This window comes from Cavia porcellus, unplaced genomic scaffold, assembly GCF_034190915.1.
Source record: "Cavia porcellus strain 051 isolate PalLab524CR breed Dunkin Hartley unplaced genomic scaffold, mCavPor4.1 scaffold_6, whole genome shotgun sequence".
NCBI lineage: Eukaryota > Metazoa > Chordata > Mammalia > Rodentia > Caviidae > Cavia > Cavia porcellus.
Genome location: NW_026947489.1, coordinates 28,492,995 through 28,515,421, shown reverse-complemented (window position 1 = coordinate 28,515,421; position 22,427 = coordinate 28,492,995). Strand labels below are relative to the sequence as shown.

At 47.3% G+C, this 22,427-nt stretch overlaps 2 protein-coding genes across 3 annotated transcripts in view; both read right to left on the bottom strand.

Annotated features, from left to right (window-relative positions):
* The window catches only part of Ehd4 (EH domain containing 4), a 69,238-nt gene extending 62,954 nt beyond the window's left edge, over positions 1-6,284 (bottom strand). Inside the window, exon 1 of the mRNA XM_063250251.1 lies at positions 5,960-6,284. Coding sequence (XP_063106321.1) covers positions 5,960-6,195 — 236 coding nt within the window. The 5' untranslated portion in view covers positions 6,196-6,284. The remainder of the gene's footprint in view (positions 1-5,959) is intronic.
* A 6,885-nt stretch (positions 6,285-13,169) lies between these two features.
* Positions 13,170-22,427, bottom strand: part of Pla2g4e (phospholipase A2 group IVE) — a 54,048-nt gene continuing 44,790 nt past the window's right edge. For both annotated transcript variants that reach the window (XM_063250213.1, XM_063250212.1), the window contains exons 14-20: positions 22,125-22,239; positions 21,451-21,588; positions 19,813-19,920; positions 19,230-19,433; positions 18,038-18,204; positions 16,363-16,546; positions 13,170-15,985 (exon numbers count right to left, since the gene is read on the bottom strand). In XM_063250213.1, coding sequence (XP_063106283.1) covers positions 15,765-15,985; positions 16,363-16,546; positions 18,038-18,204; positions 19,230-19,433; positions 19,813-19,920; positions 21,451-21,588; positions 22,125-22,239 — 1,137 coding nt within the window. In that variant the 3' untranslated portion in view covers positions 13,170-15,764. The remainder of the gene's footprint in view (positions 15,986-16,362; positions 16,547-18,037; positions 18,205-19,229; positions 19,434-19,812; positions 19,921-21,450; positions 21,589-22,124; positions 22,240-22,427) is intronic.

The following is a 22,427-nucleotide window of genomic DNA, read 5'->3' as shown; positions in this document are numbered from 1 at the left end:
CTTTTCCAACCCAAGCCTGGACAAGGTGTCCCTCGTATGCCTCCAGTCAGCCTGGGCTCCTGGTGCTATAGCCCTTGTCAGCCAGAGATATGATGAGTCTCCTCTACATTTCCACGAATCTCGGTTCTACAATGTGCCAATCCCTAAATAAAATAAATGTTACTGGAATAAATGAACACTAGAATCTAAACATGACCTTATATTGCAAACTGTAAATATAGCCTATATATTTATAATTCTGTAAACATAATACCTCAATATTCGAGAGAGATCTAGAGAGAGCATTGTGTATGGCACAGGAGACTATGATTTTCAGGGGCTCCAGCATCTGAATGAGAGAATTGTCAGATTCAACCCTCAAGTGTTTCTGATATGGGATTTTTGTTTTTTTTAAAAAATTTGTGTGTTGGCTGGCCAGGCATGGTGGAGCACCTGGGAGGCTGAATTAAAACTGCTGTGAGTTCAAAGTCAGCCAGGACTGGGTAACTCCAAAAATGTATATAGCAGGCTGCCTTATAGAGGCCTTCATTTTCCTTCTTAAATTCTTAGTACAGAGGTTTAGTAAGGGAATGAAATCATGCTTTGTGCCTACCCAGAATCCATTCTCTCCTTTTTTGAAAAGACATCACCTGCTTCCAATTTCCCAGTACTCTGTATATTCTTCATCATGTCTTCAACATCGCCAGATGGTTTTTCCATCCTAACCACAAGTTTTCTATCCAGTGCACCCAGATCTTTCCGGACCCTCACCTGTGGCAGGCCCAGGGTCCTCTCCTCCTCTCCTCCTCTGGGTTTTAACCCCTCCTAGCACAAGACTGGGCTCCCTTTTACCCTCAGTAGAAGGTTTTCTTTGAAAGAAAAGGAGGAAGCAAAATAACAGCCGAGTAGTTCTGCTTTCTGTTAACATTGCAGCAGGAATCCAAGCAGTGGGCCCATCTATCACTTCCTGATTCTCTATCTTGTTCTAATCATACCTTAAAAGGCCCTTCTACTGTGCCAAGCACTTTTGGTCTCTTAGCCTATGCTAGATTCTTGACCCTTTGTATTTTGCATGTATTTCTATTTTGAATGTAGGTTCTGTCTTTTTCTCTATTAATCACTATATTTAAATGCTAATATTTAAAAGTTCTGAAACACAATTAGGTAATCAAGCATTTTAAAAGAAAATATTTACCCTATCTCTGTCTAACTCAAGCTGAGCGCTATGAATAATGAACGTGTTCACGCACGGACAAACACACCGGGCAAAACCACATAGGACCATGCGGCGCCTGTTTGTACTCCTTCACATTTACCCTCTAATTCCTTTGTCTTGGGTTCCTTTAGCTCTTCTCTACTTTTCTTTTTCTCTCTAGCGCCCATTTTTCTTTTTAAATCATATCACATAGATGCAGAAATTATTTGGCAGTGCTGTAAAATTATGGAAATTAAATAAATCATAGGCTCTTAGTGTTAGAAGACTTGAGGTAGAAGAGCTAAAAATAGGTAGAAAGGAGACATGAAAATCCTAATTTTAAAACAAAGCTACCCAAGGTTATCCAGAGTCCCCCAAGGTTATCTGTATCTGTACTCCCCAGGCTTGTTTGTCTTTTCTTGGAAGCTTATCATACTTAAATCCCTAAGGTACAGGGCAGTAACCTGACCTTAAGATGAAGAAACAACCAAAGATTCAAAGGGTACAAAGAAGGTTTTTAGGCCAAATATCTTAGACCACCCATCTTAAAGGGTGTCTCCAACAACACAAATATATTCCCAACTGCAGACCACAGGGTGTCTCACCAGCACCATGTTATATAGTTTACTACATGTAGCAGTGTAGTAAGTTGTGAAACAGGAAATATAAATCCTCCAAATGAAACTTGTTTTTTTTTTTCCTTTGGCACTGGGAATCACATAAAGGACCTTACGCTTGTCAGACAGGCACTTATGCTGCTGAGCTATATCTCCAGCCCTCCAAACTTCATTCTTTTTCAAGACTGTTTTGGCAAACCTGGATCAGTTGTTTTTGTTTTGTTTTCTGGAGACAGGGTTTCACTGTGCAGTTCAGGCTGGCCTTGAACTCCCAGTGATCTTCCTGCCTCAGCCTCCCGTATGCTGGGATTATAGGCCAAAGCCGCAAACTAGGATTTTTTGTTTTTGTTTTTGGTATGACCTAATGCTTGCCAAGACAAGCGCTTATACCACTGAGCTAAATCCCCAGCCCACAAACTAGAATTTTGATAGACAATCTAATGAGGTGGCAGGCATAATGGCACACACCTGTAATATCAGCACCCTAGGAGGCCCAGGCAGGAGGAGCACAAGTTTGACCTCAGCCTGAATAATTTAGTGACCCTGCTCAAAATAAAAAATAAATGAAAAAGGATTAGGATCACAGCTCAGTACAAAAGCACTGAATTCAATTCTTGGTACCAGAAACAAAAATCTATCGAATCTTTAAATCAACTTGAGAGGTATTACCACTGTAAAATATTTTCTAATCCATAGACACGGGATGATTTTTCATTTATTATTAGTTTCATTCAACAATGTTGCATAGTTTCCAATTAAGAAGTCTTTTTTTTTTTGGTCTTTTTCCTTTTTTTATCGGTATAGGTATCGGGAATCGAACTCACGACTGCCTGCTTGCAAGGCAGGCACTTATGCCACTGAGCTAAATCCCCAGCTCCCCAATTAAGAAGTCTTATACTTCTTTGTTAAGTTTATTCCTAGGTATTTTATTCTTTTAGATGCTTTTGTAAATAGAGTTATCTTAATTTCACTTTAGGATTGTTCATTGGTAACATGTAGAAATGCAGCTGATTTTTATATACTGATCTTGTACAGCAACCCTGACAGATATGTTTGTTCCAATAGCTTTTTGTTTGTTTTGTTTGTTTTGGTGAATTCCTTATCATTTTCTATATATAAGATCCTGTGGTCAGCAAATAGTTTTACTTTTTTCTAATCTGGGTGATTTTTTCCTGTTTACTTAATGGTCCTGGTCCCTGTCCTTTTAAAACCTACATACTTTCGTGAGTGACTTCCCTCCTTTTTTCTCATTAGAATACATTCTCTAGGGGGTAGCAGACAGGGTATAAGTAGGAGGAAGAGAGAAAGTAGTAGGGCTCTTAGGAGCCAGAAGTAGCGATGTGTAGTTTAAACTGATTTCTGCTGGATCTCACAGCTCTAAGTGGAAACATCTTTCTTTTTTATTTTATTTATTTAGTTTTGGTCTTTTTTTGAGGCAGGATTTCATTATGTTTCAGGATGGCCTTGAACTCACTACCTAGCCCAGCCTGGCTTTGAACTCACAGTGATCCTCAGCTTTCCACTGCTAGGATTACAAGCATGCACCACCATGCCTGGCATGGAAACATCTTTCTTCATAGCCCCTGGGCTCAGGGATTTTCTAGAAGAATCTGAAATCTGCCTTTCTCAAGGTTTGGATGCAGCCTGGAAGAGCCTAACTTACACTCTTCCTTGGCTATTACAAAGTCTAGGATGACTTGGTCACTTTCCCAACTGGCCATCTCTTTTTCTCTGGCAGTTCTTCCCTGAGAGTCAGGGATAGGCTAAGCCGCAGTTCCTATGGCACTCATTGTGCTTAATGAGAAATAAAACAGAGTGACATAGGGCTATCAGCTGTGTGTAGTTATTGCAAAGAGACCGACAAGCATCTCTATCTGAGGCCTCCTTCCAAATCAGTGCTATGATCTGCCAGAGAGCCCACTAACTTGCTCTTTTTCACCATCCATGGCTTTGCTGAGTGACTTTACAATTGAAGAAAGAAGTTCCTGTCCCAGTCAGTACATGACCTCTTGGGTGTTGTCAGTGACCTCTTGGGATGTGCAGGGAACCAAATGGATGAGAGTCTAAGGCCGTGTAGGAGGCACCCAGTAGGAGGCCAGCACCCTGCTCACCATTCCAGAGGTGCAAATCTTCAGGACTGCTGGCCTTTTGTTGGGGACTTTCCCTTTAGGGACTAATCACTTCTCTTCAGTCTACTGTGAAGCCAAATTCATTGCCTGTGGCCTCACCAAGCTTCCTGTCAACACCAACTTTTTTCTAATCTCACAGGTCTGTCTTGTGCCCATCACTTAGTGACAAAGCCCCTCAGCTAAGGGAAGTCCTTAAGAACAAACGACTTCCTGTTAAGGAGATCCAGGAGATTGGCTTCTTGTTAAGGAGATCACTCCTGCAACTGTGGGGTACAAATGGTTCCAGCACCTACTGAGAAGAGGTTAATTTGAGAAGTGGTCAACTTAAATGTGGTCACCAAGAATCAAATTTCTGGGCCCATTTTAAAACTACTTTTAGTGGCTCCTTTCAGCAATACATATACTAAAACTATGTTTGGTGATTCCACGAAGCTTCCTCCCAAATAATAAAATAGAGAAGAGTAAGAATAAAATGAAAAGATAGATTGATCCATGTTCCAGGAGTTGAACTGTATTCTTCTACCTCAGGCTATGTATGCAAACAGACAGGGCCAAACTGTCCCCAGGCTGGCACAGCTTCAAGCAGGGACTCCCTACATACACACAGGCACAAAGAGGCCCTCAGGGCAAAGACAACCAGGAGGATAAGGAGGGAGTGCTGTGAACATGTCACCATTAAACTATAACAACGTGTCGTGTTATTTATTGTGTGCTTAAAATGTAATCTCCACCCAGTCTTGTACCACATAGTTGTAATGCTTTATTCTCCCAGTACTAAAAAACTGGTATTACTAAGATCTTAAATGTACCATCTGTTTGTCACCTTCTGAGAAGTCAGTTACTGCAATGTATCTACAGTTCACTTTTGAGTGTCTTGGGTGATATGTTTAATATTCTTTTCAGTTTATTAATAATCACCACATAAAACAGTTTTAACACATTTTCTTTGGTCTTCCTTCACAGTCAACTTTCTGTCTAGAATTATATTCCAATATGCAGTGTATCTGCTTTGCTGAATTCATTCACAGGATATCTATAGGACTGGGCTTAACACATTTCCTGTAGTGACAACTACTGTACTCTATTTGCAGAACTATTTAGGTCACTGGAGTGGAGAAAAGAGGTCGCTACTCAACAGAAATGGCATGTATCCAAATATAGATGCAGATTTCTGAACACCTGTTGAACATCAGATGATGAAACTGTTAGAATTTTCAAAACCCCAAGCCCAGATCTTAAATGGTAGTCACTTGGTTTCAATCCATAAGGAGTTTAGCCCCCAAAACCAGGTCTCCTTACCATGGAGAGTTTTAATACTATGGCTGTTTTAGAAATAAACAGCTTATTTCAAAAGCAGTCTGTTTCCATGTAAATTATTTCTCATCAAAAGTCACTTCAGAGGAAGCTATATGATTTGAGGCACAGGACGAGTCAGTAATTGCTTCAGGAGACACAGCCACGACAAACATTTTCAGTTGTCAAGGGTAAGGGAGGAGGGAATGAAAGAAATGGAAACTAACAAATAGTAACACGACACTCCCCGTAGTTCCACAGGCTGGTGTGGCAGCACGCCCCTAACTTCTAGGGCCGGCTGGGTAAAGACGTGGCTGTGGACAGGACGGACCCTGCGGGGTGGCACCCGGGATCTCGGGGAGGGAGCTGGAGCAACACCCTCTACTAGCACTCACTCATTCATCCAGTAAAGTCCTGCCCGCAGGGCGCCGAGTTCACTCCTTCCAGCCCCAGGCACCGCCCCCTCTGCGGATGCTGAGGAGTGTCCACCCTCCGGGGCCCAGGACGGTGGGGTGGGGACAGAGGAAAGTGGCGAGGAAGGGGACTTCGGAGCCCCGGAGGGCTGTCGAGGACGCCACCCGCTGAGGACAGCCCATGTGGGGACAGCCAGCCGGACCAGCCGGCCTCGCCCAGGGCAGGGCGGGGCGGGGTTCCGGGCTCCGCGCTCCCTAGGGCCCGGGGTCTGGGGGCGCTGGGCCAGTGGAACTCCCCACCCAGGAGGACGCGGGCGGCGGGAGCTGCAGTACCTGATGAAGGTGGTCTTCCCGGTGCTGTACTGGCCCACCAGCAGGATCATGGGCTTGTTCTCAAAGTCGGCGTCCTCCAGGGCCGGCGAGTGGAACTCGTGGAAACGGTACGCCTCCTCCAGCGGCAGCACCTTGCGCAGGTAGAGGGAGCGCAGGCCGCCGGTCACCGTCTGTACCGCGTCCGCGCCGCCCGCGCGCTCGCGCCCGCCCGCCTGCCGGCCCATCCAGCTGAACATCCTGCCGCCGGCCGCCGCCGCGCCCGCCCGGACCCACCCCGCGCTGGGACCCTGCACAGCGCCCAAGCCTCCTCGGCACCCACTGGGATGCCCTGGCAGCGGTCTCAGCCGCGCTCGCCTGGCCCCGCCTCGGGCGCCACCGCCAATCACCGATCGCTACGTCACAGGCTCATATTCAATATTCAGAAGAACTCTCTCGGGCCCTTCCTCATTGGGCTTCTGCCAGAGGGGTGGAGGCGCCAGCCAATGGGGAGGAGGCTCCTAATAAATTATTGACGGATTGTCCAAAGGGCAGGGGAAGGTGTGCCCCGGGCGGGTGATTCAGAAGAGTCACTTGCCCGGACTTCATCTCTGGCCAGGTGGCATCCGCTTCCGGGGAAATCTGCGGTGCGAACTCGCCTCTGCGGGCTGCTCTGTCTCCTGGGACATTTATTGGTTTCAAGCCTTTGAAAGTCAGTACTGAGGAGGAAAAGTTCAGAAAGTTGACAGACAGGTTCTTCTGGGCGTTGGCCGGTCCTTATTCCCCTAGGCTCACCGGTGTGACTGAAAGGACTTGGGCTCCAATCTTCATGAGTCATAGTTCGCCTACTGAGGTTGCCTCGACTAATCAATTGAAAGCGCTTTCTTCTTAGTTTGCTTTATTTAACTTTCTGTAAAACTGAAGATTCATCCATCACTCTCATTATTACATTATTTTCAGTTTACAACCTAAATTCCAGCAACTGACATAAAAAAAGAGTTATTGTCACTTCCTAGCTGTGTCTTTTCAGACTAAATGATTCTTGTCTAGCGACTGGGAGAAATGATCGGCCGTCGCAGGTACTCTGGTTGCAGTTCTAGGATATTTATCAGAACATTTCTTGGTGTGGTCTATGAGGCCAGTAACCTAAGAATAACCTGAGCTGACTGAGGAAATGCAGGTTCTTGGTCCTCATTCCAGAAGGAGGGTCCTTATTCTCTTAATAAGTTAAATATTGAGGAGAGACAGCAGTCAGCAAGGACCAGATGATTTTTGTGTACCCTGCATCTGAGGAAGATGTTCTGCTTCATTCCTTGGTGCACCTGACAGAAATGCAGACCCTGTTGAAGCAGCTACAGGATAGGGCCCAAGTTACAATTCTAGCAAGTGCCAGGGCTCCACATGAACATTTATAGCAGCCTTATTCTTGACTGCCAATACTTGGAAGCAACTCAAATATCCTTCAGTAGGCATAGAAGAATAAACTGATATAAACTATTGTGACCATTAAGTGGCACAAGAACCAGCTATATTTCTATATTATGGAAATAAACAATAGAGTATTAAAGTGAAAAATGAACATCCTCCTAATAGCGTCAAAACTATGAAACAGGTATAAATCTAATAAAGATGTATCAGATCTATATACTGAGGCCACAAAATAAAGAAGGCCTAAATGTAGATTATAAATACCATGTCCATGAATCAGAAGACTCCATATTGTTAGGATGTCAGTTTTCCCCAAATTAATGTGATCCTAATGCAAAGTTTTAGCTAACTCTTATTTTAATGGAAATTAACAAAATGGTCTGGGGTGGCGGCACACACCTGTAGTCCCAGCACTTGGTAAGCTAAAGCAAAATCACTGTGAGATCACCAGTCTATGGGCTACATAGTGTATTCAAGGGAAATTGAATTACATAGTGAGACCCTGTCTCAAAAAACAAAATATCATCATCACGAGGAGAAAGTAAACATCTCAATTTTTAAAATAGTAAAAGAAAGGAGGAGCTAGGGTGTGGCCAGTGGTAGACTGTGTGCTTAGCATACATAAAGCCCAGGGTTCAATTCCCAGCATTAAAAAAAAAAATCCAATTGTTTGAATAGATACTATGCTTCACAAAACACAAAGAAGATATTTGGATGGCAGACAAACACATGAAAATGTATTCAACAGCCTTAGTTATTAATAAGATGCAAATTAAAACTATAAGGCAGGTGTGGTGGCTCATGCCTGCAATCCCAGCACTCGAAAGGCTGAGGCAGGAGGATCATTGCAAGTTCGAGACCAGCCTGGGCTACAAAGTGAGCTCAAGGCCAGCCTAAACTGCATAGTGAGACCCCGTTTCAAAGAAGATAAAAAAAGAAAAAGATACTTTGTAGTATTAGTACCTGCTCCATTATTATTATTACGATGATGATGATGATAGTCAAGAGGCTATCCATCAGCAGGTAAATGGAAAAGCAAAATGTGATTACTGCATTACTATTGCTGTTATTTTAGCCTTGAAAAGAAGGAAATCCTGGCCCATGCTACAACATGACTGAGTTGAAAACCAAAAAGAAAAAGTAGAATACCTTAGGATTGTAGTTACCTGAGTTTTCTAAAGCAGCCGAGCTCATAGACACACAAAGTCAGATGATGGTTATCAGGGCTTGTAGGGACAAGGGAATGGGGAGTTGTTCAAGGTATAAAGTTTCAGTTTTGCAAAATGAAAAAGTTATGGAGATTTGTTGAACAACAGTATAAAAATGCTTAGCCTTCCTGAACTGTGCACTAAAAATGATTAGGATGGTAAATGTTTGTGCTATGTGGGGTTTTTATACCATCATTCTCAAAGTGAATGTGTAGGATTTTTAGGGAGGAATAGGGATTTAACTGAGGGCCTCCACACTGAGCTACATTCCCAGCTCATTTATTTTTATTTTTATTTTATGTTACTTATTTTTTGAGACAGGGAATCACTAAACCACTGAATTGCCCAGGCTGAGCTCAAACTTGCAATCTTCCTATCTCAGCCTCTCAAAGTGTTGGATTACTGGGGCTACCTGTGCCTTACTCCTAGCCCTTCTGTCCTCAGAGGAGAGAGAGGGTAACTGATCTTCCACAGATGATCACTTTCCTCATTGTGACACTCTGTGTGTGTGTGTGTGTGTGTGTGTGTGTGTGTGTGTGTGTGTAGGCGTACTGCTTGTAAGGACAAGGAAAAGAAAAAGAAAAAGAAGCAGGGACATGCTCTCAGCAGAGCAGGTTTATTTCAGATCAACCCAGAGAGCAACTGCTTTGGCGTTACAGATGAGACTGGCGAATTCTCACATAAGCCATACAGTCTTTAAGGGTTATGAGCATAAAAAGGGGCACTGCGGATGGAAAACATCGCAATGGGACTTTCAAGGGGAGCGTTCAGTACAGGAGCTGTGACTATCCACCCGGGACAAGACTTGAGGGACGTACAAAGACTTGGCTGTTGTTTGTCAAGAGCAGGGTTGAACAATGATTGGGAGTTAAAGGGTGTACCTGTGCTTACTGGGCCTTACTGACCCATGACCGCACATCTGCAGCCGGAAGTGCAGCAGGAAGAAGGATTTTTTAAATGGTCTCTGCTCAGCCCAGGACGGTGGTGGTCAGATTCCTTCACTGGATATTGAAGCTAAGATCCTCACACTGAGTTATATCCTTGGCTCTTTTTTTTTTTTTTTGGTCTTTTTCCTTTTTATCAGTACCAGGGATCGAACTCACGACTGCCTGTTTGCAAGGCAGGTGCTTATGCCGCTGAGCTAAATCCCCAGCCCCATCCTTGGCTTTTTTTTTTTTTTTTTTTTAATCCTTGGCTCTTTTAAAAATATTGTTTATTTTGAGATAGGGTTTCACTAAGTCAGTAAAGTGGCAAGACTGTGTTTGAACTTGCAATCCTCCTGCCTCAGCTTCTCGGTCCTGGGATTACAGGCAGGTATTATCATGCCCTGCTCACTGTCATACTCTTTTGGTTTGCTTTCTTCTGACTACACAATTCAAATTCCAGTCACCTTTTCTTCTGAATCCAGTTGTTTTTATAGGTCAAATCTTGTTGCAAGCAATTGTATAGGTAGTAGTATTAGTTGCTCAGAAACTTGTTGTACTAAATAATTCTGGAAATAAGTGTCCTGGTAATAATATTTGTGGCTGTCTTTGCCATATGGAAATTTTATTGTAATTCCTGTGTAAGGTTCCCTTTCAGGTAATCTGATAAGGTTTGCACTAGGTTATGTTTGTCAGGTTTTTTTGGTGCAGTTGAGAGATAAAGAGAGAAAAAGATTTTTTAAAAAGCCTTTACTGCGAGTTCAGGAGGGCTGCTGGAGACTGCAGAGACCCTCAGAAAGGGGAAGCTGGGAAACAGTCTTTATGGAGTTGGGCTGGAGGTGGAGCGCTTGGGTGGTTGTGGAATCTTGGGATTGGAGAGGGATCCATGCACAAAAAGGGAGTGGGAAGTTTATTTGTGGAACTAGAGGAAGAACACAGAAGTTACTTCTGTAGAGATAAACTTTCTCAGGCCCGGCCAAGTCAGGCGGATGTCATGTTAGTGATAACTAAGCCCCAGGCTGGCTATCAATGTTCAGTACTGGCTCTGGTTGCTACCAAAACTCAGCTTTTTACTCTGTAAACTAACTTGCAGGATGAATGAAAATCTGAGGGATGGGGGAATACCGTGGCCTGGAGCTACGAAGACCCTTCCCTCTCACTTGTTCATTTCCTTTCTCTGTGGCTACTTACCCAGGTCAGAGGGGTTGCAGGTGGGATCTGCTGGTGGGAGTATCCAGTAGGTGCTTGCTGCAAGATTTTAAGTTGTCTTTCTTTAGTAACAGAACTCTGATTTTTACCTGGACACATTGCCACTCAGATGAAAAAATAAAATTGCCCATCCTTTCTACAGGTAATTATTATAGGCAGCTAAGTTAAATAGAAATTAATAGACAGTCAGCAAGGGCCTTCAGAGAGGTCAGCACAAAAAGATGAAGAGATCAGAACTGTGGCTAGAGGTGAGTCTGAAGCTAGCCCTCAGGATGGAAAAGAAATAGGCTGCATGTCTCCCTGGGTGTAATAGCAACTGTATACTATAATCAGCACCACCTGGTCCAGTGGGTCCAGGGAGGCATCAGGCACATAGGCAGGTGGCCAGAATGCCAGGACCCATCCTCCCTTCCTCCCCTCCTTTTTCAGGAATTCCTTCGTTCTTTCTCTACACTCTTGCTACCTGACTTGTTTCCTTATTGGATTAATAGCCACTAAATGGCTGTACTTGTAATCATACAAGTGGATAACAGTGCGCACATTGTAATTTTGCTGTATAAATTACCCCTGACAAAAGGCCTTATCCACTTAGGACCCCTGCTGGAAATCCAGGAACTATTCGTCTTCTCTTTGTTTTCAATAAACTCTCCTAACTTCTGCGTTTGGTTGACAATTTCACTCCTCAGTGTTGCAAAACTACGAACTCACACATGTGAATCTAACAGGGTGGGAGTTGTATTTCTCCTCCATCACTGTGATAATGATACCAAGTCTGGTTTGGGGATATGTTAGCTGAAGGAAGTGTGGGACTTCCAGGAAGTCTACTTAACAGGAAGAGAGTTAATTTTCTTCCTCCTTCTTTTTTGTGGCCTATAATATGGATATGATAGTTGGAGTTCCAGAGCTCACTCTGGACTATGAGATCAAGAACCATCGTAATTTTATTTTATTATTTTTATCCTATCAGGGATAGAACTCACAATCATGCACTTGCAAGGCAGGTGCTTATGCTGCTGAGCTAATTCTCCAGCCCTTTTTTTTAACCATCATAATTTTAGATCTTTAAGTTATACAGTAAAACTAATGCAAACAGGCATAGCATTTGAATAGGCGAGTTCGAATACATAAGGCTAGAGCTAAAAGGTTTTCCCTCAAAGCTGAAAGGCTTGCTCTGAAGTTGAAGAACCCCATGCTTGCAGTTGGGAGGGAAGGATAGGGAAGGGCTTCCCTGACAGAGGGGAAGGCAAAATAGAAGCAATAGCTGAAATCCGGGAGAGATGAGACTGCTCAGGAGTGCAGAGGAGGGGAGGAGCAGCTGGAGGAGAGGCTTCCCCTTTTCAGTGGGCAGAAACTCAGGGCGGGAAGTGTTCAGTGAGCTTTTGTCCTTACATTGTGAAGTTCACTGTCCTTGGGTGACTCCCACTTGGGACCAGAAGGAAGCAGCCTGGAGTTGCTGATGTTTTTCATTGTCCCCGTGCCTACAGCAGGGGCTGGCAGGGAATAGCCCTTTGCAAGCTGGACTGAATTGAGGTGTGGTTAGCCAGGAAGGTACAGGAAGAGAGGCTTGAGAGAGGAGGGAGCTATCTGCAGGCTGAGGTGACGGGGTGACATGGACTGGTCACTCTTGGGAAGGAGAGGAAGAGACTGGGCCAGAAGGGTGCTGGGGAGTCAGGAGATTTTATTTCTTTTTTGGCTAATCATGCTCAAAGGCAGAGGGCAGAGGACCTGAAACCAAGCCACTCTTGGCCTCTCTTCTGTTGGAGCAGATGACACTTCCGTCATTTCAGTGACTAACCCACTGCTTAATTTCTCACATATGTATTAACATCTTTCCATGTCCCACGACCAGAATCTAAGTTCCTGGAACACAGACTGTTTACAGCCACTGTGCACCAAGTAGGGGCTCTGCTGATGCCAATCGCCTTTCCTTCCTCCCAATCAGTGTTTCCTGAAAAACATCTGAGCTGGAAGCAGCCTGGATCAGCGTGGGATGGTGCTTCATGTGTTGGTGACACGGCTTCCTAAAAACAGAAGAAGCTGTGCGCAGTGGCGCATGCATGTAATTCCAGCACCTTTGGAGTCTGAGGCAGGAGGACTCAAAGTCTAAGCTCAGCCTGGGCATTTTAGCGACTTACTGAGAACGTTTTTCAAAATAAAAATAAACAAATGAATGAATTAAAAAGGCTGGGGATATAGTTTAGTGCAAAGGCCCTGGGTTCAAGCCCCATTATAAAAAACAAAGCAAAAGGAAACAAGAACTGGAAATGGCCTCACCATCAGAAGGGACAGTAGAAAACAAAGCCCTATTAGGACGCCTGGGTTTAAAAGGGATCATTGTGGTGTCCCCAGTGGTGAAGGGAACCCTGGAGGGAAGAAGGAAGGGACCCAGGAAGCCAGGGCAGGGACAGGGCACGAGGAGTGGGTGCTCCATGTATTAGGGCATGAAAGCAGATGAGCTGACAACACTTAACCACATGGCCATTTTATTTGGTGCTCACATAGTATAATGATGTACAAATTTCACTTCACATGGGCGACGAACTCACGGCAGGACTGCCTTTCCCTCCAAGCAGAGAGGCCTGGCCTGCTCCTTCTGAAGTTGGAGAACCCCATGCTTGTAGCTGGGAGGGAAGAGTGGCGCAGAGGGGAGGGGTGACAGTAGGTTAGAGTCACCGGGGTGGGGACTAGTGCTGCAGGTCCCAGAGCCCAGCTTCCCAGTGCCTCAGGAGAGCTGAAGGATGTATGGGTCCCAGGCTTGTAGGGGACAGTGGGTAAACCCCGGCTTTCTAGCTTTCTTCCCTTCCCTTCACTTCCTTTGCTTTCCCTTCTCCTCCCTCCCTTCCTCATTCCTTCCTTCCTTCCTGTACTCTTTCCTTTTTTGTATTATTATTAGGAATTGACACCAGGACTTCTGCACCGAGCTACCCAGGAAAGGCGATTGGCATTTTTTTATTTTGAGATAGGATCTCACCAAATTCCTAAATTGCTCAGGCTTAGCTCCAGCTCCCAGCCCTCCTGCCTCAGCCCTCCAGAGGCTGACAGTACTGTTACCAACTGAGGAAGTCACTTCCTTCCCTCCATTTAATTTTAAACAGCACCCTGGCCATTCCTCCTTCCATTGCTTTAGAAGAGATGGAAAATCATACCACAATAACACAGGAGATCTTTGATGGTCTAAGCATGCCTACTGGATCTCCTAGCCTTTAATCATCTTCACCCTACTCCACCTCATTAAGAGTTCATACATAGGAACCACATCTCATGCATGTAATTAAGATCAAAGTGAGCTCTAGGACAAGCGTGTGTGTTGAGAGCCCCCGAGATAACACAGGACTTTCTCAGTCAGTCACACCTGGAGACTCAGGGGAGGCACCAGGGCTGAGGTACAGAGCCTTTAAATTCCGAAAGGCTGATTTATGGGTGGCTATTACTGGGTGCTGTTTGTGCAGTGGTTTTACACCGCTGTCACCCTGGCATACCACTTTTGCTCTGTATCTTTTGCTGGCATAGACTTGCCCTGAGCACAACTTCTTGTGATCTTCAATGAATGTGGCCGCTTTTCACTTGGTGTATGCCTTCAATTCATTGCTTACTGTGCACCAGCACCTGGATTGTACCTGCACACTGCGCAGTGACACTGAGATCACAGGCAGGCACCCCTACGCTGGAAGCCTGGCTTCTTGTCCAACTTTAACTCACACAGGAGCCACGCAGGGGTGGGGTGGCGTGGGAGAGGAGGCCTAAGTCTCTTTCCAGTGTACTTCCATTCAGTGTGGCTGGGCAGCACCTGAGAATCTGCATTTCTGTTGGATCAATTTTTGGGGGGTCCCAGGGATTGAACTCATGACCTTGTACTTAACAAGCAAGCAACTGAGCCACTGAGCTAAATCCCCGGCCTGAGACTCTGAATTTCTAGCCAGTTCCCCACTACATTCTGAGCAGCAAAGATGTCAAAATGAAAGCCCAGTTTTTCTAAGCTTGGAGTACCTGTCACCATCCATCGAAGCGCTGCGTAGGGAGTAGCGTGGCTCAGAGAGGGCTTGCTGGGCTCTGCTCAGGCCATGTGCCTTTCTGCCCTTCTGTGTCCATCTTTCTCAGTGACATCTTTCTCCATTTAAGCCCCTGACCTGCTGGGGGATCTGGTCACACTGACTGGGCTTCTCCATGTCCCAGGGCTTTCCCAGGTTGGAGGCCAACTCTGAGGGGGCAGGGAGGAGTGGTTCTTTCTGGGAGCGCTGACCTGGCCTTGCCAAGCTGTTCCTTTCTCAGTTCATCCTCCAAGTGCTCAACTGTACCGGCTTAGGGTCTGCATGATAAATTAGTGGGATCACATTTAGAAATAAATAATCTCATCTGTAAATCAGGTGGCCAGGGGAGTGAGAGATGAGAGACGTCATGGCAGCACTGGGCAGCTCTGCTCCCGTGAAGCTGTTCTTTGTAGCCTGCCCAGGTCCCTACTCTGGGAGCCACAGTAAGCTTAGCTTTGTTTGGTGTTTTGTGCTTAGCCATGGCTGCCTGGTTGGGATCGCCCTGTTCCAGGCAGGTACCACGGGTCGTTTGTTTGGCTTTGTTAGTGCAGACACGAGGCTCTCTCTAGCTCTCCTTCTAGGTCTCTTGGCAACTAATAACCCTGAAAGTCAAAATCCTAAAATTTTTGGATAATAAATATAAAAATGCAATTGCCTTAAAATGTGAAAAGTGTTTTTACAGAGAAACTTGGAGTCCTTCTCAGCATCCCTAGGCTCACTGTGGAACAGGAAGGGGGAGGCTTGGAGCCTGAGCTTCTTGGGAACCAGCCCCTCTCTCAGGCCACGCTTTTCTCCATGTTCGAGGAGAAAGATGGGAGTTCGTGGCCATTACTCTTCCTTGTAGGGAAGTGGGGAGAGAAATCCTAGCCATACAAAACCCTAGTGTGGCTCCTCTCTCCCCTTCTCGGGATGTTTTTGGGTGGAAAGCCCAAGCCAATGCCCACATTACTCGCCAGAGAGCAGGCCTGGTGGTGTGGCCCGAGATAGCTACTCAGAGCAGCAGCAGACGCAGGATGGACGGGGCTCCCTGGACCTAGGAAGGGCACTGGTTCTTCAGGCGTTTCTTCTTCTCCACTGCCAGGCGCAGGGCCTGAAGGAGCTTGTCTTTGTTATTCAGGATGTTGTACTCAGAGAGCTTCACCAGCTTGTCAAAGGCAGCCTCTGTGTATGTCAGCTCCTTGGTGGCGTAGGGAGATTTGGGGCCATAAATGTCAATTTGACCCAGCTCCATCTCCTCAGGGCTCCGTTCCACACCTGGGGCGGCAGAAAGACTTGCTGTGGACTATTATTATGTCAGGTTGCAAGCACCCATTTCCACCCTGCACGGATTGGACCCTTCCACACAGCTGTACACACATTCACACACTCACATGCACCTCAGGGCAGGGAACAGCTTTCCCATTTTGGGTTTGCCCCAGCACCAACCAGTTCCAGGCACATAGCTGGGTGTCAGGAAATGCTGAAGACTAAAAAGAATCAATGGGGCTCTCTTCTTTCTTGCCAAAGCCAAAATGGTTCCACCCGAGGGAAGCCCAGCTTCCCTCTGTGCAGTAGGGGCTTCCACAAGTCCGAAGCAGGCACTCTCTCAGCTGGGGGCTGAGGGGACTGGGGACAGTGAGGGGGCAGCTCACCTGGTGCCTTGTACTTCTGGAAGGTATCATTGATGAGCGGGAAGAAAGCCACAATGGGGACATTGGGATCCTGGGAACAGTCCATCAGGTAGCACTCCTGGAGGCTTTTGTCATCATCCTGGATGTTGTAGCTGGGGTAGGGGATGCCCTGCGCACTGCAGTACTCACAGGTCTGTTTCATGGGCTGGAAGATCACGGGGACAGGTTTGAGGACTAGAGGGCTGAAGGCAGGTAAGAGATGGAGTCCTTGGCCCAGTCTCCTAATAACTATGTTCTTGACTACTTTGACAGTTTGTGGTATTTTTACCAGATCAGGACAAGAACCTCAGGGAGAGGGTTAGTGTGGGCCCAGCTGCTGGCTCCTTCCCTAGGTGAAATGGAGAGCAGGCTCCCTGGCCTCTCACCTACGCAGGTACCTGTGTAGATGTGGATGGTGGCCTGTGGGGTAACAGTGACCGGAGCTGGGTTGGCCAGGCTCCTGTGCACATGCATGGATTTTGGAAATGACTGTCACAGGGCTGGATTCTGACAGAATATCTTTAAAAATATGATACAGCAGAAAGAGCAACAAACTTAGTAGTGTCTGAATCCCTTGGTTCTACACCTGTGCCATGGTTTGTTTGCTGTGTGAACCTAAGTAAGCTATGTATTCTCCCCGTGCTTCCATAACTCAAGAGACAATAGTGGCTGTGTCATTAACTTCAAATAACTGGGGTCAACTGGGCCTGGTGGCCCACACGTACAATCCCAGCACTCAGAAGGCTGAGGCAGGAGGATTGCTGCAAGTTTAAGGCCAGCCTTGGCTACAAAGTAAGTTCAAGGCCAGCCTGAATTGTATAGTGAAACCCTGTCTCAAAAGATAACAAAACAAACCTCAAAAAACAAAAAATCAGGGTCAGGACCTGGTGAGACCATGTGTAAGAAAGTATACTGCTACTTGTTTATAAACTTAGGTCATCAACATTGTGGTCATCTCAATATTTGTCTATACCTCCTGTTCCCTGGCTTTGGGATAGGACAAGACACAAGTAGCCCAAAACCAGTGTCTTGTCCTGAGAGGACCAGAACTTTTCAGAAGTAAATATAGACCTCTTTGGTCTTGCTTGTTAGGGTAATTACACAGAGGACTACCGCTCTGGGAAGGGGGGTCTGGTATGATTATTTTGGAAGTGTAACATTCTAAACACTTTAAGTGGTATAAAATTTTAGAGTGAACTAGGTTGTATTAAGTCCCCTGGCCTCACTACTGGGGATTAAACCCTGGGCTTTTGCACTGAGCTATATCACCAGCCCTTTTTTAATTCTGAAACAGTCTCACTAAGTTGTTGCCCAAGATGGACTGAAACTTGCAATCCTCTTGCCTTACTGTCCCAGAGTGCTGGAATTATAAGTATGTGTCACTGAACTTTGCTTATTAAGGTTTTTTGTATGTTTATTTGATTTTGTTTTTTAACTTTTTTAAAAACTGATGGTTAAGTACAGCCAATGCTCAAAGACAAGAATATAATTGGGACTTGCTAAGTGAATTTATGTCTCCCCTGGGCCCCACTGTGTGTGACAGCCATGAAGCTACCCCTGAGGTTTGGCCCTCCAGCTTTGTACCATGCCACCATGGCTCCGACACTGATGTTTGCTGCATCTGCTCTCAGAAAGGAACCTTGCTCCTAGCACTCACCTTTGTCTGGGACCCCGCACAGTAATTGAGGTGGATAATGAGGTCGGCTTTTCTTTCTTGCCTGAGCAGGGGTGCGCAGCTGGAGTTGACGAAGAATGCAGTGTCCAGCAGGCACAAGTGTTTCGAAAACTCTGTCAGCTGGTTTGGAAAGGAGTCCAGCACCGTGTCTGAAAGCCAAGACTTCTGGTTGCAGTGTGCCACGGTGCCATGCTCCAAGGCCCCTGGGGGGTGAGTGCCCTGTAGCTTCCCTTTCCATCTCTTGTCTCTCTCCTTTCTCTCTCTCACTTTCTTTCTCTCCCTGGTACTGGGATTTGAACCCAGAGTCTTTGCACTGAGCTACATTTCCAGTCTATTAAAAAGATTTAAAAAAAAATTTAAGACAGGGTCTTGCTAAGTTGCCTGAGCTAGAACCAAATTTGTGATCCTCCTAATCTCAGGCTCTCAGAGTGCTGTGAGCTGGGATTTCAGGCAGGCACGGACCACCACACTCCAGCCCTCCCCCTTCTGACCAGGACACTCCTGAGCCCCACAGCCCCTCTGGGTGGGATGGTGAGTAACAACTTGCTCTTGGGATTTTAACAAGTCCTTTATGGGTAATACACAGAAACTCCCTCTGACCCAGCCACAGAGCTAGTAGGGTTATAGGAGCTTAAGACCATCCTGCAAACTAGGGCTACCCAGGTCCCAAAGCCTATTGCCCTTCTGGCCCAGACCATGATGACAAAGGTTAACAGGCAGGACTCAGGCAGCCTTTGCAGGTCATGGCCAAATAAAATATCAATGAGGATGAGAAGTCAGTCTTTGAGCCTTGGCAGGAGGAGGTGATGAGTGAAAGCTAGGTGAGCATGGTGGGAAGCCTGGCACTGCTACTTACTACTCAGGGATTCCCACACTGGGCCACCCCTGCCCACCTGCAGGAGCCACCACTTTAACAACCCATGCTTAGCACAACTGCAGAAAAAAGGTGTTTCTTCTGTCTGTAGGAGTAGGCCATTGCTAGATTGTGATTTGTATAATCTCTTAGTTAAATACCCACAGCGCACCCTGCTGGCACACCCCATAATCCACTTATGGTGACATGGCCAAAAGTGAGGGGAACATGGCCAGAGTTGTCTACTCCTTTCTCCAAGGCCGCTTGGCCCCCACTGCTCTCCTCCCGACAGAGCTGGGCCCTGGACTTGCCCACCAGTACCTTTCCACTTCTGAAACTGGCTATTTTGGAGATAGTCAGTGTGCAGGTGCAGCCCATACATGAAGTTGTGGAACTCAGACACGAAGGACCGGTAGGTGAGAATCTCTCGGAAAGTATTGGACAGCCAGGACGCTGGCGTCACAACCGAAGTTTCCAGGACATTAGCATCACATCTGGGGATTTCAGGCAGGAGTGGCTCATCTTCTGCAGGGAGGGGATAGAGGACAGAGCACACGAGTTGGGGACCCCGATCACCCAGGTGAGCCACCACCTGACTGCCTGCTCCCAGAAGAGCCTGTATGTACAGCTCACATGTTCCTGGCCTCGCTCTCCAGGGCCTGGGCCTGGTGCCAGGGGACCCAGGTTAGAGGCACAGGCCAGGGGCCAGCAGTGGAGATGCAGGGCTCCTGAGAGGACAGCAAGGCCAGATTGACACAAGTGTCACCTAGTCACCCCGCTATCTTGCCCCGGTGTCTTCCATGTCTGTGGCCATGGAACCATGTGGACACATGTGACAGTTCCTCTGTCCATGCCCCGTACTGCCTGCTACTCCACCAGGATGGAAAGCCAGCAGGTCACCCACCGATGTCATGTATTTTCTCCCTCGTCCACCTGTGGAAAAACTCCTCCGAGGTATTGCACAGATTCCAGGCGTCGAGCAGGTTCAGGGAGAAGATGCTGCTCCACAAACCTAGGGAGCAGAGCCTTTGAGAAGCCCTCCCGGGCCCCACAAACCTGGCAGCTTCAGTCCTGCCTGGTGCCCCCACCCAGCCAGATGCTCAGGGGCTGGGGGCCTTGGACCCCCTTCTCCCATGGGGCAGCTCCCATGGTGCTGGCCCTCTGCCCATCCCCATCCCTCCGGCTGGCAGGAGAGGTGAAGGTGGATAAGGCCTAGCTCAGGAGGTGGCGGGGGGGGGGCAGGGTCATATGACAAGTGCAGGTTTGGATTTCTAGTCCAGATTCACCCCTTGCATCAGGTCACAGAGCTAAAATATTTAGGGCAGTGCCTGGCATAGGGTGAAGGCTTGATACATGCAATGTCATCTCATTATTTTAAAAAAGTAACAGGTACAATATTCATTAACGTTCTCACATATATTGACCCATTTGGATCCTCTCTAAGGTAGGTTATACTCTTCAGCCTAATGCACAGATGAGAAAACTGAGGCTCAGAGAAGTTAAGCAATTTAGGAAACTTCACACAACTAATAAATGGAGAACCAGAGTTCAAACCCAAGTGTATTTCCAGGGATTTAGCTCAGTGGTGTAAGCAACTACCTGGCAAGCACAAGGTCATGAGTTTAATCCCCGGTACCAAAACCAAGTGTATTAACTATAGTTTTCACAACAATATGGTCACTAACACAGGTGTTCAGCAGACAGAGAGACCACTGTGGGGTGGGGGCTTCCAGGTAGGTTTCTCAAAAGAGATGGGACATGCGTTAGGCCTCGTGAAATGAGTCAGGTTGGGCTAGAAGGAAGGCCTTTAAATAAAGAGTGTAACTGTCACTGAGGCTGTAAGGATGGTCTGTGTTCTTTTTTTTTTTTTTTTGGTACTGGGGATCAAACTCACAACTGTGTGCTTATAAGGCAGGCACTTATGCCGCTGAGCTAAATCCCCAGCCCAGGAGAATCTGTGTTCTGAGGTCACCCTTTGGCAGATGCAGTTGAGACACTAAAGGGAAGAATTGAGAGTGGACATCACAGTTGTCCCTGTACTCCGCAGCCCTGGCTTGAGAAGGACTAGGGACCCCAGGGTGGGGATCTGGCTGGGCTTCCCCAGAGGCTCTGCCCTTTACCCCGTGGTCCCTACAGCCCACGTGCTGAACTTGCACTGGAAGCAGACACACTGCTGCCTGGAGCCAGGGGGAGGAAGGGGAAGTTTGAGGCTTCTGTCTCAGCCTATTACAGCCAGGCTGCTTCTGAGCTGTCCCCAGGGGGACCACTGGAGGCCAGACCAGTGGGAGAGTCCCCGGGGTCCCCAGTGACTGGTGTGTGTGTGTCCTGTCAGGCCTTTCCCAGCCAAGAAGGCCACAGGGAGATTCAGGCAGCCCTGGAGGCTGGCAGGTTCCTGGGATAAGGCAATGCTGGGGTGCCAGAAGTCCCGTGCTCTGGGCAGGCCCGGCACGGGGACAAGGGCCTGCCTGTACTCCTCTAATACAAAGGCAGGGCCTCCCTGGCAAGGGCGGGGTTTCCAGGGGAGCCCCTCAGCTGGACTCACCTAGCATGTAGCACATCCGCGACTCGGGGATCCTCTTCATCAGCCGTCCCATGAAGAACTCAGAGCCAAAGAGCTCGGTGGGGATGAAGGCTCCGTACTTCTGCATGCCCACCTCGTAGGGGGAGAACTCGCACCATTCTGTACAGGGAGCAGCAGGGCAGGGCGTTAGCTCCAGGTCAGGGAGCCAGGGGTGCACAACCCACCGGGGCCTCCCTCCTGGGCTCAAGGCTTGTGGGAGTTTGGGACCGGGAAGCTGCAGTTCCCAGAGCGGACACGTGGGGCGCCCGCGGCCAGCCTCCGCAAGCTGACAAAATAGCTTTCTTTGCAAGGGGCTGGGCAATTTGGCTCCTCAAAGCCTGGTAAATTTAAACAGGGACCAAGCTGACCCCTGATGCAGGTGAGATCTTCCCTAAGTGAGATCTTCCTTCTCTAAACAGCTTAAGAAATATCCAGGACCCCTTCCTTTCACAAGCTTAAGTTTCCCGGTCCCATCAAACGCAATCACAAGCAGAGCCCCAACCAACCCTGGGACATAGCAGACTGTGGAAGCAAAACTGATTTTTTTAGCTTTCCGATGTGGAGGTTGGCAGAGTGTGTGTGTGGAGACCTGGAGGTTGAGTGCCTCTGCCCGCCCAGAAGGGCCCCCTCCCTAAATCGCTGGCCACCAGTGTTACCTCTGAAATCCTTGTTGCTTACATCATCCTTGACATTGATGGTGAGGTAGATGGGCAGGGGGTTCTGGCCCTGGCACACAGCAGCTCGCTGGTCTGACAGTTTGTACTCACTACCCTATGGGGAAAGAAATTGGTTAAGGGGAAGCAGGAGATGGAAGAAGCTTCCCCCAGGGGTGGGGTTCCCCCAGGGAGATCCTCAGCAGACATTTTCCAGCTCTCAAGCCCACTAGCATGCTCTTATAATGCTCCTGGAGAATGTGCCCTACCTCCCCAGGTGATCCATCAGCAGCCTGTGTGAGAGGA